Source organism: Vitis vinifera, chromosome 8, assembly GCF_030704535.1.
Source record: "Vitis vinifera cultivar Pinot Noir 40024 chromosome 8, ASM3070453v1".
Classification (NCBI taxonomy): Eukaryota; Viridiplantae; Streptophyta; class Magnoliopsida; order Vitales; family Vitaceae; genus Vitis; species Vitis vinifera.
The window spans coordinates 20,961,151-20,974,004 of NC_081812.1; the positions used below are offsets into that span (position 1 = coordinate 20,961,151).

A 12,854-nucleotide genomic window follows, 5' to 3' on the forward strand; every position below is an offset into this window, starting at 1 on the left:
TAGAATTATGGTGCAATTTAGACGGATTGACCCGAACCCAACCCAATGTTTGAACAAATTTTGACGATCATTTTCAATATTTTAAATGGACTTAAGTTAATTTTTTTCACCAAAACTCAATTTTGGTTGGACTCTGGTTAAGGTTTGAACATTTTCAGCTCAGTCCAAATCCGATTTAATATTTTTATAATATTTATAATATAAATTACCCTTATATAATAATATTATTTTTTATTTTTAAGAAAAATATCATATCATATTATATATTTATGTTTATTCTTTTATTATTATCCTTTAATTTTTTTTAATTTATTATTTAAATTTTCATCTAAATATTATACATGAAATTTGCATTATGCAATTAGACCAATTTAAATTCAACTCAGAGTATAACCCGATTAATCTAAATTTAACCCAATTAACAAAAATCTAACTTTAACAACTTTATTTCAATCCAAGTTTATAAAATAAAATTGAGTTGGGTTATTTCTTAATTCAAGTTGAACTTGGAATTGGTCATCAATATGAACAAGTCGTCCAAGTTACAACCCTAATTAAAATAGGTTATGAAACAAAATTTAAATTCTTAAAAATATATCCATGGAAATCAAAACCTCTAAGGAAAGTAGAAAAATAGAAGATGATGCGAAAATTTTTATTTTCCTAAATCTAATTTAAATTGTTTACATTTTTTTCCATCTTATAATTTAAAAACGTGTTTATAAAATTAAAAATAACTTGTTACTAATAAAACTACCCAAATAGGAAAAAACAAAAAAGGGTAAATTTAAAAGCATAGGGCCTTTATTATTTCAAATTTAAAAAATGTTAAAAGATAATAATAAATAAAAAATGTCTGATCAAGGTCAAATAGAAGGAAAATAAAGAAATGAGGTGGTGGGTCAAGATGGTTTAACAGTGACATGGCATGATTAAGATGTATGCCATTTACGTGGCAAGGTGGCTTCACTATAATGTCATTTTCGTTACATTATTAATCATACTTTATTAAAACATCTGTGTGTTTATCCCACCTACCAACAACCCATGTGAAATTTTGCTTATAATCGGGGCCTAGTCACCTAAATTGGTCCCACCATCCATATCAAATCATTAACTTAACTCAATTATCTCAACCGTCCATTCTACTAAACTTTATTGATTAGGTAAGTTCCTTTTTCTATGATAATATGTGTCACCCATGTTGACTCATGCCCCATCACACTAAAATCAATGAATGTTGTTAGATCCCAACTCATTCTGTGACGCAAACGTTTCCAATTTCATTATTATTATTTTTTGGGTGTTGATTAATGAAATGATATATTATTATTTGAGACTCTCATTAAATATGGTAATGATATTATTTATTTGTAAAAAAAGTGATTGCACTGAAATCAAAATTAAGATTTTTATTTGGATGCTTCTGTTTGGGCTGGGCAGCTCAAGTCGGTAGAATTGATAGTGGGTCACACACGGTACACGTTCACCGACAACCGGCTGTTGACCGGCTGCAAGTCGTGAACGACCGTCTATAGCACGTGAAAGACTATCAGTGGGTCGGTTCGGTTGTTCCGAACCTGAGGTTCGGTTGTTCCGAACCTGAGGTTCGGCAACAAGCCAGCAGGTGCTGGTCGCCTTCTCTATATAAATGGACTCCCCCGGACATATCTCATACGAGCCTTTCGTTGATTGGTCTGAAAGAAAGAGCATAGAGATCTTTTCCTTGCCAGAAGGTAAAACTCAGTTTCCAAGATGAATCACTTTTTTTTTTCTTTTTTTCTTTTTTTTTTTGGTGAATTTTATTGAGTGATGAATGGTGATTTTGAAGAGGGGGTTTGGGAGATCTTGTGGGTCTATGAGGTTTCTGGCAGTAGAAATTGAATCTGCCTCGACTGATAAGTTTTTACGTTGACTTCTACCTGGGGATCTGATTGTTGCTATTTTTTCGTTTTTCATGAAATTTTTATCATCTTTGGTTGGTTGTTGTAGGTAGAAAATTACATGATTAATATCTTCAAAAACCCAAAGAAAACATTTCTAGGAAGAACAAATGGCTACCGGAAAGTGCTTGAATTTCGTGTTTTCGGTAGGATTGTTATTTGGTGGGTGTTTTTGGAGACTCGACTGAAGGAGGGAGGTGGATTAAGATCTGTGATTTCAATTTGAGTTTTAGCGTAGGGAGAAAGGTTTGAAGATGGTATGTTTATATTAATTAGGCGATGGAATCGTTTCTTTGTTGAATCGAGATTTGTGATCAGTTTGGGGAAGGTGATTTAGGGGCTTGTGACCAGTACGCAGTGTTTGGTGGTAAGTGTGTTGACATCGAAGAAAAAATTTGGATTCACCAACAATTAACCCCATGTAGAGAATGAGGAAGCACTGTGAACAAATTTATTTTATAAAAGGTTTAGCGCAAGAAACATTTGATCGATCAGCTGGTTACGGTGAAAATTTTATCTGGATACAGTATCTGCATATGAAGAAATTTAGAATATGCTTTATTATCATTTCATCTTGAAACCTCAATCCCATTCGGTTTCCTCACCGGGAGATACCCATATTATAAACAAACTAGACAAATTATATTGGGAACTCCATATGCTGTGTTACATATTACTTGTTTTATGTTTCTCTTGTATGTTGGAACTTTGTTGGGCAGTAAGCAATATTCAAGATCTGAACGATCTGAACCTAGTTCCAATATAGGACTGCCTCCAAATATTGCTATCTTATTGATCAATGTTTTTGCTTTTGTTTAGATAACTTTGGGATCAAAATCAAGAACAAGGGTTTAGAGCGCTGCAGAAATTGGAGATGGCATTGGTTACAGGAGGAAGGTCAACATTGAACCCCAACGCCCCTCTCTTTATTCCAGCTGCTTTCCGCCAAGTGGAGGATTTCTCCCCAGAGTGGTGGCAATTGATTACCACTTCAACATGGTTCCGTGATTACTGGCTCAGCCAGCACCAGGAGGGGGATATTTTTAATTGTAATAATGCTGATGATGAATTTGATGCCAATGACATTGCTGACCTGCTGCCAGATGCATTTGACTTTGGCACGGAGGAAGACTTCTCACACATGGAAGCCCAGTTTGAGGAGTTCATTCAATCTTCAGAAGCCGAAGAAGCAAATAAACCATCTCACCTTGCTTTGAATGGAACGTCTGGAAATGGTATGGATGAACTCTTATTGCCACAGCGCCTGATTTTTATTTTCCCATCCGGCATTTCAATTATTATATTTTTCTGGATTGATTTTCATATCATATCAAGTAGTCTCTAAAGGTATTAAGTTGGGGTTTGAGTTGCAGGTTCAGCTGTGATGGATGTGAATGCACTGATGAAATTTACAAATGAAAGGGGTCCCAAGTCTCTGGCAGAACCAGCAAAGTATCAGGAGAAAGCAGGCAGGTGCATGAGCCCAAAATGCAGCCCTCGGCCCATCCAGCAGCCCCGCTGAAGGGTGTCAGCTTTGCCAGGGTTCCAGTTAGCAGATCATCCAAGGGGGTCGGAAAATAACTTTCTTAATGTAGCTTCTGTATAGAGCTAGGTTGCGTCCAACTCGTGTATCCCTTCCTATTCAGTCTCATGTATTTTTCTTCCACTTAACAATAGAAACTTCCCAGAAAATGTATTAAAAAAAAGTTTCAAATGAATGAAAAAGAAAAAACCCAAAAATTTGTGTTCATGCTCCCCTCCCATTTTCTCTGTAAAATCTGCAAGAGAATTTCTAATGGTATCATGTTGTCAAGTCCGTTTCAACCTTCACGTAGCGTTGCAAAACGTCATATTAATGTGCAAGTAATGACATCCACATCATCCGCACTCCCAAGATAGTGCGGGTGGCGGAGGGGAGATACTTCATGCTGATGATGATTGGGGTATTTTAAGATTTTAAGATAGCCAACTTCAGCCTGAACAAGCTTGAAGTGGAGAACAATCATAGAACCGCAACACTACTTTATGGGAGTGGATTGATCGAAAATTTATTAGGCATCATCAAGGGCAAAAACCAAACTAAATTTTGGCAGCAGGAGAGGATCCCCCTATAAATTACTATTTCTTGAAAATGAAACATTGCCGGGCTGCTCCTTTTTTTTACCTCTTCAGTTTCCCTGGATAATTTTTGGTACAACCCATTTCAACCATGCAATGCAGCCGTTCTACTAATAAATGGCACTAAGATTATGTTATTTGTTCCTCAGAAGAAAATGAAAATGCTTTTGTTGATAGTACAAGGATATACATCTCAACTAACATTGTGTCACACTACCTCTCATTGATCCCATCTTCCACCAGAAGGAAGGACACTGCATCAAAAATCCTTTTCTAGATCTGGAAAATTACACATGGATGGTGGTTAGCTCAACCATGTCAAAAAAAGTGTCAAATATACTGTTTTTTCCTTTGGCCAAAAGCCAACAAAATCTATTTCCTATTGAATCCTCCAGTTTCTCTCATCTATATGTTTAACCATGTTGCTGACAGGAAGAGTGACAAACTGACAGCCTTCACTTAACTTTCAAGTAGACATCTCTGAAAGGGATTTTGTACTCTCCTCTTGATCCCTTTTCCTTGCTTCAGCTTCAAGTTTAGATTGATTGCCAATGGCATCAGATATAGCCTTTGGTAGCCAAAACCCAGGTCTCTCAAGGAATGGTGCTCGATCAAGAACCAAAGGTTCACGTAGAATTACCTCAATGCCATCATATGTCCACAATGCCAATGTTGCTTCACCTTTGAGACCCAACGAGAACCAACCCAAGCCAGCTACTGCAATATCTATGCTGTTCACATCCCAGCTTGCTCCAGACACTTTGATTTCTTGCTCTTCCCATTTTCCTATTTCTGAAACTCGATCCACTCTGACAGGAGGCTGAGATAAGAAACCAGCAAGAAGAAACATCTAAATTAAAATTTTCTGTAGGAACATTTAAGAGCATAACAAATTCATGATAGCCACATAAGAAACAATGGAGCAGACACTTATTCCTGGATAACATGCATTTCTTTAAAATATAATCTATAGATCTGTATATCACTTTCATAAGTAGGATATTTTAGCAGTGTTACTATTTAACCACTATTGGGAAGAAAAATTCTTAGTTGGCATACAACTTTAAGTCATAATAGTACTTCAGTTGCAGGGTAAATCTTAACCTCCGTTTCTAATTTAGAACATCTCTTGATTTTCAAAGTTATTTTACTTTAAGAATAAAGGTGGCTATCACAGGGAACTTGATGCAGTTGGTTAAGCTCCAGCCTCCCCTAATTAAATCAAAGAACAAAATATTTATAAAATATCAAACTTGGGTTTTAACCAAGCAAATTACTATTTGATGCATCACTGGACCAAAAGTTCAAAGTGCGGGTCCTGTTGAGAATCACACGGAACCATATGGAAAGTAATGACCCTACTCGTGCAAACCAATAGAGAGATTGCATCTTTTTTTTATCAGAGAGAGAGGTTGCATCTTATTTGGACAATATATATCAATAAATTAATAAGTCTTATTTGATGGATGATAGGACCAAAATTTCAGGAGAAAGCAAAGACCAATAAGTGCCACGTGGAAGTCATAGAACCATATCAACAATGATAATACTATTTCTGCAAACTGATAGAGAGATGGTATCTTATTTGGGCAAAAACTTACCTGCAACCTAACTCCAACATGCTTTCTCCAGATTTCATCAGCATTTTCTATCTTCCCCATGTGTAGAGAAACATTTGGTGATGCCCAAATTGTGACATAAATTGTTTCCACTGAAGCCTGATTAAGGTCTAATCTCATTAAGCCACCAACATGAACAGCCTGCCCAGCCTGCAAAGTAAACATGCAAAGCACATTAGATCCATCGGCAGGCTGTATTCTAATGGAACTAGTGCCTTCCAAATCGAATAAATACACCATGGTGTCTACAGATAGCAGCTTCCTTGCCAATGATGTGATAAATGATCGAGAGAAAAATCACAAAACATAACACTAAAAATACTAAAAAGGAGGAAAAAAAAAAACTTTACATTTTCTACAGAAATATCAAGAGAGCTTAGTGTTATGATAAAAGATTCTCCAATTTGTTGACTCATGTTTTCTTAAGCATTCATCTTAATCCCATTTGTAATAGGACAAAGTTAGTATGATTAAGAGAGTGAACATTGCACCTTAATGTGCAGTCAATTTAGATAACCCTTGGTCTTTTGTTGGATGCTCAAGCTACTTAAAATGTGACAATCTCTGACCTGGCAGACAAGCATGATTATCAAACCCATTCATCATGCCGAGTCTGGAAAAATTTTGAAAACCAAAGCTCACTTTATCAAATAAAAACCAGAACTTCAAGTGGAAGAACCACAAGAAGAACTAAAAGTTAATAATAAAGTCAGGTTCACATGTCCCTCAGATATCATTTAAAGACAAAAAAAAAAAAAAAAGTCCAGGGATCTGGATTCAAATGGCATTTGTAGTGTTCTCCATGCCATTCAATACAACCGGGCATTAGATCTCTAAGTAGTTGTTGACAGCAGTCAAATTTTATATTACTTATCATAAGCTTCTGCAAGTTATTCTCAGTAAGTACTTGATGAAACATTTGTGTTTCTATCTGTATAGAAAGATTTGGTCCTAACAAGGAAGCAGTTATGATAACACACAACTTACCTTCATCCTATAAGTCCGAGGCTGTAGCTCCTTCCGTATCTCAGCCATTTTCTGCTCATCCCTATTCAATCTCATGGACATTAAATATGGATGGAGAAGCCCTGGGGTGTCATACATCTTCGCCTTGGCTGACAAAATCCCTCCAATTCTCAAAATTCCAAGAGTTGTCCCAGGAACAGCAGCTTCTGTAAGCTTTGTGAGTTTCACACCCTCTCTCTTTGCAAATGTGTTGATAAGAGTAGACTTACCTGCATTCTGAGACCCAATAACCCACACATTTCCACGAGGGCCAGCCAATTCCTTGATAAAAGACAACAAATTTCTGACACCCAAATCCTTCCGGGCACTAACCAAATAAACCCCACTTAGCTTAGGTGCACCTCCAGCCTTGGCCCGATTCCGTACCCATCTATCTAATCTAGTTGGTGAAATTTGTGATGGGAGGAGATCAACTTTTGTGGCGACAAGAACAAGTTTAGGCAATTTTCTACTAACCTTTGCCCCAACTCTGCTCCCCTCCAATGCCTTGAACAAAGACTTTGCTGCCCGTTTTGGAAATGAACCATCAAAGTCAACACAATCAACCACCATAACTACAACTGTGGCATCAGCAGTCCCAGTGGGTTTCATCAACCGGGTAGCAATCAACCTATCAAAATCAAAATCGGGTATTAAGTTTTCGGCCATCTGGTTCTTCACTTGCCCGTAATTCCTCAAAGAATGGCACCTTGCACAAACTGTAACCTCCTCCCTCTCTTTCTCAGCCTCCCTAGCCATTCTCTTCTTCTCAGACTTTGAGACCCTCTTCTTTTTTCTTTTGTTAATAGTCTCCTCTGTAATATTACCATATCCAACACCTGCTGGAGCAAAACCATCCAAGTCCAGATCGTCATCTTCACCCTCCAACTCCGATTCCCACTCATCAGAATCCCAATCAAACTCATTGCCATCTTCCGTTCCCAAATTGCTTTCCTCCCCATCACTTCCTTCGAATTTACTCTCAATATCATCCACAACATCCTCTTCTTCAGAACCCAACTCATCGACCCATAAACCCTCCATATCCTCCTGACCCTCTGGCATTTCTGTTAGAGTCAACTTTCTTTTTTGATAATAACCAGGAAGATTTGGGTCTTCATCTTGCATATAAACTCCACAACCAGGACAAATTTGGCCATAGCTCTCATCCTCATCTTTTCCTTCACTCAAAATTGGGTTTCCACCAACTTTTCTTGGGTTTTTCCAATTATTTTTCTGTGTTTCTTGAATTGTGTATTTGCTCTTCACTGATAATGCAACAAATGAAAATTTGATGTCGTTCTTCCTGCTATTTTTTCTCATTCCTGATAAGAGAGTATTTCTAGGTAGTAGGCTTTGGTTTTAAAACAAGAAAATGGAGAAAATGAACAACGGAAAACTGAACTCACCTGTAAAAAGACGAAACGTTGCTGTTGAATTTCCTTCTATTACACCATCTTCGAAAAGCACCGGGCTAAGCTTTGCCCCCGTTGAATGGAGACTCACCGAAGATAACAAGATTGCCATTGCTTCAGCTCCCGCCAGTGGCGCCGTATCTGCCAAGGCTGATTAGCTTGGATGAAAAGATAATAGATTTCGACAAAAGGGAAAAGCGCGAGAAAATCCTTGAGGCTGCGTTTGGTGGACGGAATAGAATGGGATACGATAGGATAGGATATATCCTAGACGGGATTGGATATGTATTCTAGGATATGTGTATTCTAAAATTTTATATCTCGTTCTATAAAAAAATAGATATCTTGTAATATAATTCTTAGGGATATGTTGGATATTAAATCCAATAAATATTATATCCTAGTATAACATATCCAAAAGTAGTACTTATATTTGAATTGTAAAATAAATTTAAAATATAAATGAACTATTTATTATTTTCTAATATTTAAAACAAAAAATATATTACATTTCAATACTTTTTGTTTCAAAAAATATGAAATTTCTCTTACAATTTAACAATATTCATGATTGAAATATTTAAACTTTATAAATAACAAACTTTTATATTATATTATTTAAAACATACAAATAATTAATTAATTATATTAAATAATACAAATGTAAATATTATTTCAAAATATATTTTATAAATATTTTAAAATTTTTATTTTTCATAAATGAGTAATATAATATATATGGTAGATTTACGATTATCATATCATATATTTAGTTAAATATAAAATAAAATAAGTGAAAATAATTTATCTTATTCTATCATCGAGAAATATTTATCCTATATCATATTACATCCACCCAACCCAATATAACTTAAGATTAGGTTTAATCCACTAGATAAGATAGGATGAAGTATGTATAACATAAAATATCATATTTCATTTAATAGGAAATATATACTAAAGATATGCATTTCCTAATTGATATAGTATATTTTGATATTAAATTTAATTAATATGATAACCTAAACTAACAAATCCAGTTGAATTGTTCCGTTGTACTATATATATTTGATTTATAAAATGGATAAAAATAAAATAAAATGGAATATATATTATTTTGCCATGTTTAAAATGTTTATATTTCAATATTTTTATATTTAAAAAAAAATCTTACTTTTCAATAATATTCATGATTAAAATATTTAAACTTTATAATTTTTTAAAAATTTTATGTTATCAAAATATATAAAAATAATTTATTATATATATAATATTTATATTATTTTATAATTTTTTTTAGTTCTTTTTCTTTACCATGATTTTAATTTTATAATAAAAATTATTTTTCAAAATAAGTAATATAAAAAATTAAATTTTGATAAAAGATAATAATAATTTATGATGCATGTGGTATGCATATCTTGTATATTGACCCAATATTAACATATCTTTGTATAAAGGCGATATAAAAAAATAAGATAAATAATATATCTCAATTGAACATAAAATAAAATAAATGACATAATTTATAGTATTTCATCACCAATCAAACATAAGATAAATTATTTAATTCATATCATATCTTATACAATATACAATCAACCAAATATATTAAAAGATGCGAGATAAAATAGGATATGATATGTATGTTTTAAGATATCATTGTAAAATAATATTAATATATGTATTACACACACATACATATATATATATATTATTTTTTTAATATTGGATAAAATAATATAAAAAATTTAATTTATGGAGTTTAGATATTTTAATTATGAATATTGTTAAACATAAAATGAATTTTACATTTTTTTAACATAAAATATTATAATGTGATATAATTTTTATTCTAAACATGATAAAATAATATATATTCCATTTTTTTTGTTTATTTATTTTAACTAAATATAATCATAATATAATATATCTCATTAGATTTATGAATTTAGAATTTCATATCAATTTGATTTAACACTCGAAAAAAATATCATGTGAAAACATATCCTAACCCAATACAATGAGATATGATATTATAATATATATAGAATAGTCAACCAAATTTAGCCTAGTACGAGTATAGCATAATATATGATAGGATATGTATATTTTAAAATATCTCATCTCATTGGGTAGTAAATGCAAATTTTAAGATATCATATATCATAAAGAAATGTATATCTCATGATATAACTTTCAATGAAATATAACGGATATTAAATTCAATAAACATAATATTCTACTATAACATATCCAATGCGATATATTATATTATATTTATATTTAGTTTATAAAATAATTAAATATAATATATATTATTTTGTAATATTTTATCAGGTTGAATATGTGTTAAAATAGGTAATAGGATGACTTATCTTATCCCAACATAGAGTAGGATATGTATTCATACTATATCTAACAAATCAAACATAATTTAAGATTTGATTGGCAAGATAAGATAAATATATATATATTATAAAATATCATATACTAGAAAATGCATATTTTATGATATGATTTTAAGTGGGATATGATATGCCTTGAAAATTAAATATAATGGATATGATATCTCAATGTAGTATATCCAATAGGATTTATTATGTTATGCTTATATTTAATTTATAATATGGATAAAATAAAATAAAATGGAACATATGTCATTTTTTCAATTTTTAAAATAAAAAATATTGCATTATAATATTTTTTATTTAAAATATATGAAACTTCTCCTATATTTAACAATATTCATGATTAAAATATTTAAACTTTATAAATAAAAAAAATTATATTATGTTATTCAATATATAAAATAATATATATATATATATATATATATTTTAGTTCAAAATTAACTTATTTTATGTATAAATTATATAAAAAAGATAGATAATATATTTCATCATTAATTCTATCTTATGTTTAATTAAATATATGACATGATAATTAATAAAAGATAAAATAATTTATTATATTTTATCCGACCAAGTAAGATATTATACGATATTTCATCTTTTATCGTATCCTATGCAGCCAACCAAAAGAAAGGTTTGCCACAAGTATTTGTAGGCTCAAGGTAGGGTCTTCTATTGTCATCGTCACTAATCCATATTATTTGTCACAATTAATAATTCAATTCATTAATCAATTTTACATATTCCAATATTTAAAAATAAAATAAAATAAAATAATAGATTATAAAATCTTACTCGATTGAAAAAATGATAACTTCATCCACGACGGTAATAAAATATACTCAATTTTATTTTTCTAAAAAAATTAAACTAAGAGGATCATAATTGTTGCTTATAAATGGACACGTCCATGTAACCGGACACGCGTGCTACGCAGGAGCAGCACATGTCCATGCAATGCACAAAGCATGCCACGTTTCCCACACGCTACCAGCACATCCACACTCCTACTGTGCTGGACATATATATATATATATATATATGACTCCGAAATACTCCCACATTGCTTTATCCACAGCCCCCAGCATCCCATTCCGCAGGAAGAGGCGATATTAATGAAATCTTGTATTTGTTCACCTCCATGGGAGGTCCTCCTCCTGGTGGCTCACTACCTTGACCCAAAAGCCCTAGCTATATCATCCTGTGTCTCCAGGTCATGGTCCATCTCCATGTCCTCCGACCACCTCTGGCAGCCCATCTGCTCTGCCCACTTCCCCTCCCTCTGCAACCTCCGCGCCGCGGACCCCACCGTCCCCTACCGCCGCCTCTACGCTATCGGCTACGTCTCTGTGAAGCGCCGCCTCCGGAGCCCCTCCAAGCCCCGGCTCTCCCTCGATGACGTCGTTTTCGCAATCGACGTCCAGTGCAGGGATTCCGGCATCGTGACCATTGCGAAACCGGCGAGCGACCTGGAGCCAGACCCCAACGGTCTGTTTCGGTTTGATATGGAGGTGTGCGAGCCGCCGAGGATGGCGAAAGTGTTGGCCGGAGTGAGGGTTATGTGGAGTGTGGTGTTGAAAGGGTGGCAGGGGGTCTTCTCTATGATGGAGTATAAGGGGAAGGGGAGCTTTGTTCCGGACGTGGAGGGGTGGTTCTCGAGTGAGCTGCCGGCGCCGGTGTGTTGCTCGGGTAGGGTGGGAAGTGGGCTGGTGGCGGATTTGAGGTTGGGGTTTTGTGAGGCTGAAGATGGGAGAGGAGGGAGGGTGAGAGTGGGGAAGGTGGGAGTGGGTGTGTTGAGTGTAGTGAGCTGGAGATATGTGAGTGTTGATGATGCTCTCAGGTACTTGCAGCATTTTCTTTCACCCTCTCATGACTGATGAGTAGAAATGCACCTCTGCCTCAGTGTATATCTATAATGCCTCTATTTATATTATCATGTTATTATCTACGTGTGCGCTTGAGAGTTGGGACTCTGTTTTTGTATTAACAAATTTTGGATGTAAAGTTTCAGCGTTTCAAGAAACCTAAATTTCCTTGGGTGAAAGTTAGAGCATGGTTTCAGTGTAAAACACAGAATGGAAAATAACAGTCTTTTTTATCGTTTTCTTCGTTATATTTAACTATAATTTAAAAATAAATAAATTGAATATTTGTATTAGAAGTTTAATATTAAATGAAATAAAATTGTAAGATACTGTACAATAAATAATTATAAATTATTTTGGTATTTAAAAAATAAAAAATAAGGAGGAAATATAATATAATAATATAGGATAATATATTGTACAATGGTCCAAGGAAATTGTTGAGCTGGTTGGGCTCAATTGATTAAAATGGATT

General features: G+C 33.6%; 3 protein-coding genes across 3 annotated transcripts; 2 read left to right on the forward strand and 1 right to left on the reverse strand.

The window, feature by feature from the left end:
* The first annotated feature begins 1,405 nt into the window (after positions 1-1,405).
* On the forward strand, positions 1,406-3,693 carry LOC100248739 (polyadenylate-binding protein-interacting protein 2-like). The gene is made up of 3 exons (XM_002276474.5): positions 1,406-1,736; positions 2,763-3,178; positions 3,317-3,693. The coding sequence occupies exons 2-3, from the start codon at positions 2,818-2,820 to the stop codon at positions 3,463-3,465; spliced, it is 510 nt and encodes a 169-aa protein (XP_002276510.1). The 5' UTR covers positions 1,406-1,736; positions 2,763-2,817; the 3' UTR covers positions 3,466-3,693.
* A 486-nt stretch (positions 3,694-4,179) lies between these two features.
* On the reverse strand, positions 4,180-8,374 carry LOC100255617 (GTP-binding protein BRASSINAZOLE INSENSITIVE PALE GREEN 2, chloroplastic). Its single transcript, XM_010655630.3, has 4 exons — positions 8,095-8,374; positions 6,668-8,010; positions 5,663-5,830; positions 4,180-4,881 (listed from the first exon to the last, which is right to left on the reverse strand). The coding sequence occupies exons 1-4, from the start codon at positions 8,210-8,212 to the stop codon at positions 4,528-4,530; spliced, it is 1,983 nt and encodes a 660-aa protein (XP_010653932.1). The 5' UTR covers positions 8,213-8,374; the 3' UTR covers positions 4,180-4,527.
* Positions 8,375-11,553: 3,179 nt separating this feature from the next.
* On the forward strand, positions 11,554-12,558 carry LOC100250432 (probable F-box protein At5g04010). Its single transcript, XM_002274559.4, has one exon. The coding sequence runs from the start codon at positions 11,630-11,632 to the stop codon at positions 12,389-12,391; it is 762 nt and encodes a 253-aa protein (XP_002274595.1). The 5' UTR covers positions 11,554-11,629; the 3' UTR covers positions 12,392-12,558.
* The last annotated feature ends 296 nt before the right edge of the window (positions 12,559-12,854 follow it).

Bases quoted from the DNA above. Each gene is read 5' to 3' on its own strand.
- LOC100250432 (XM_002274559.4), top strand. From the start codon at position 11,630: ATGAAATCTTGTATTTGTTCACCTCCATGGGAGGTCCTCCTCCTGGTG.
- LOC100248739 (XM_002276474.5), top strand. From the start codon at position 2,818: ATGGCATTGGTTACAGGAGGAAGGTCAACATTGAACCCCAACGCCCCT. The intron at 3,179-3,316 runs GTATGGATGAAC...TTTGAGTTGCAG, and splicing joins GAATGGAACGTCTGGAAATG to GTTCAGCTGTGATGGATGTG.
- LOC100255617 (XM_010655630.3), bottom strand. From the start codon at position 8,212: ATGGCAATCTTGTTATCTTCGGTGAGTCTCCATTCAACGGGGGCAAAG. The intron at 8,011-8,094 runs GTGAGTTCAGTT...CTCTCTTATCAG, and splicing joins AACGTTTCGTCTTTTTACAG to GAATGAGAAAAAATAGCAGG. The intron at 5,831-6,667 runs GTAAGTTGTGTG...TTTACTTTGCAG, and splicing joins CTCGGACTTATAGGATGAAG to GCTGGGCAGGCTGTTCATGT.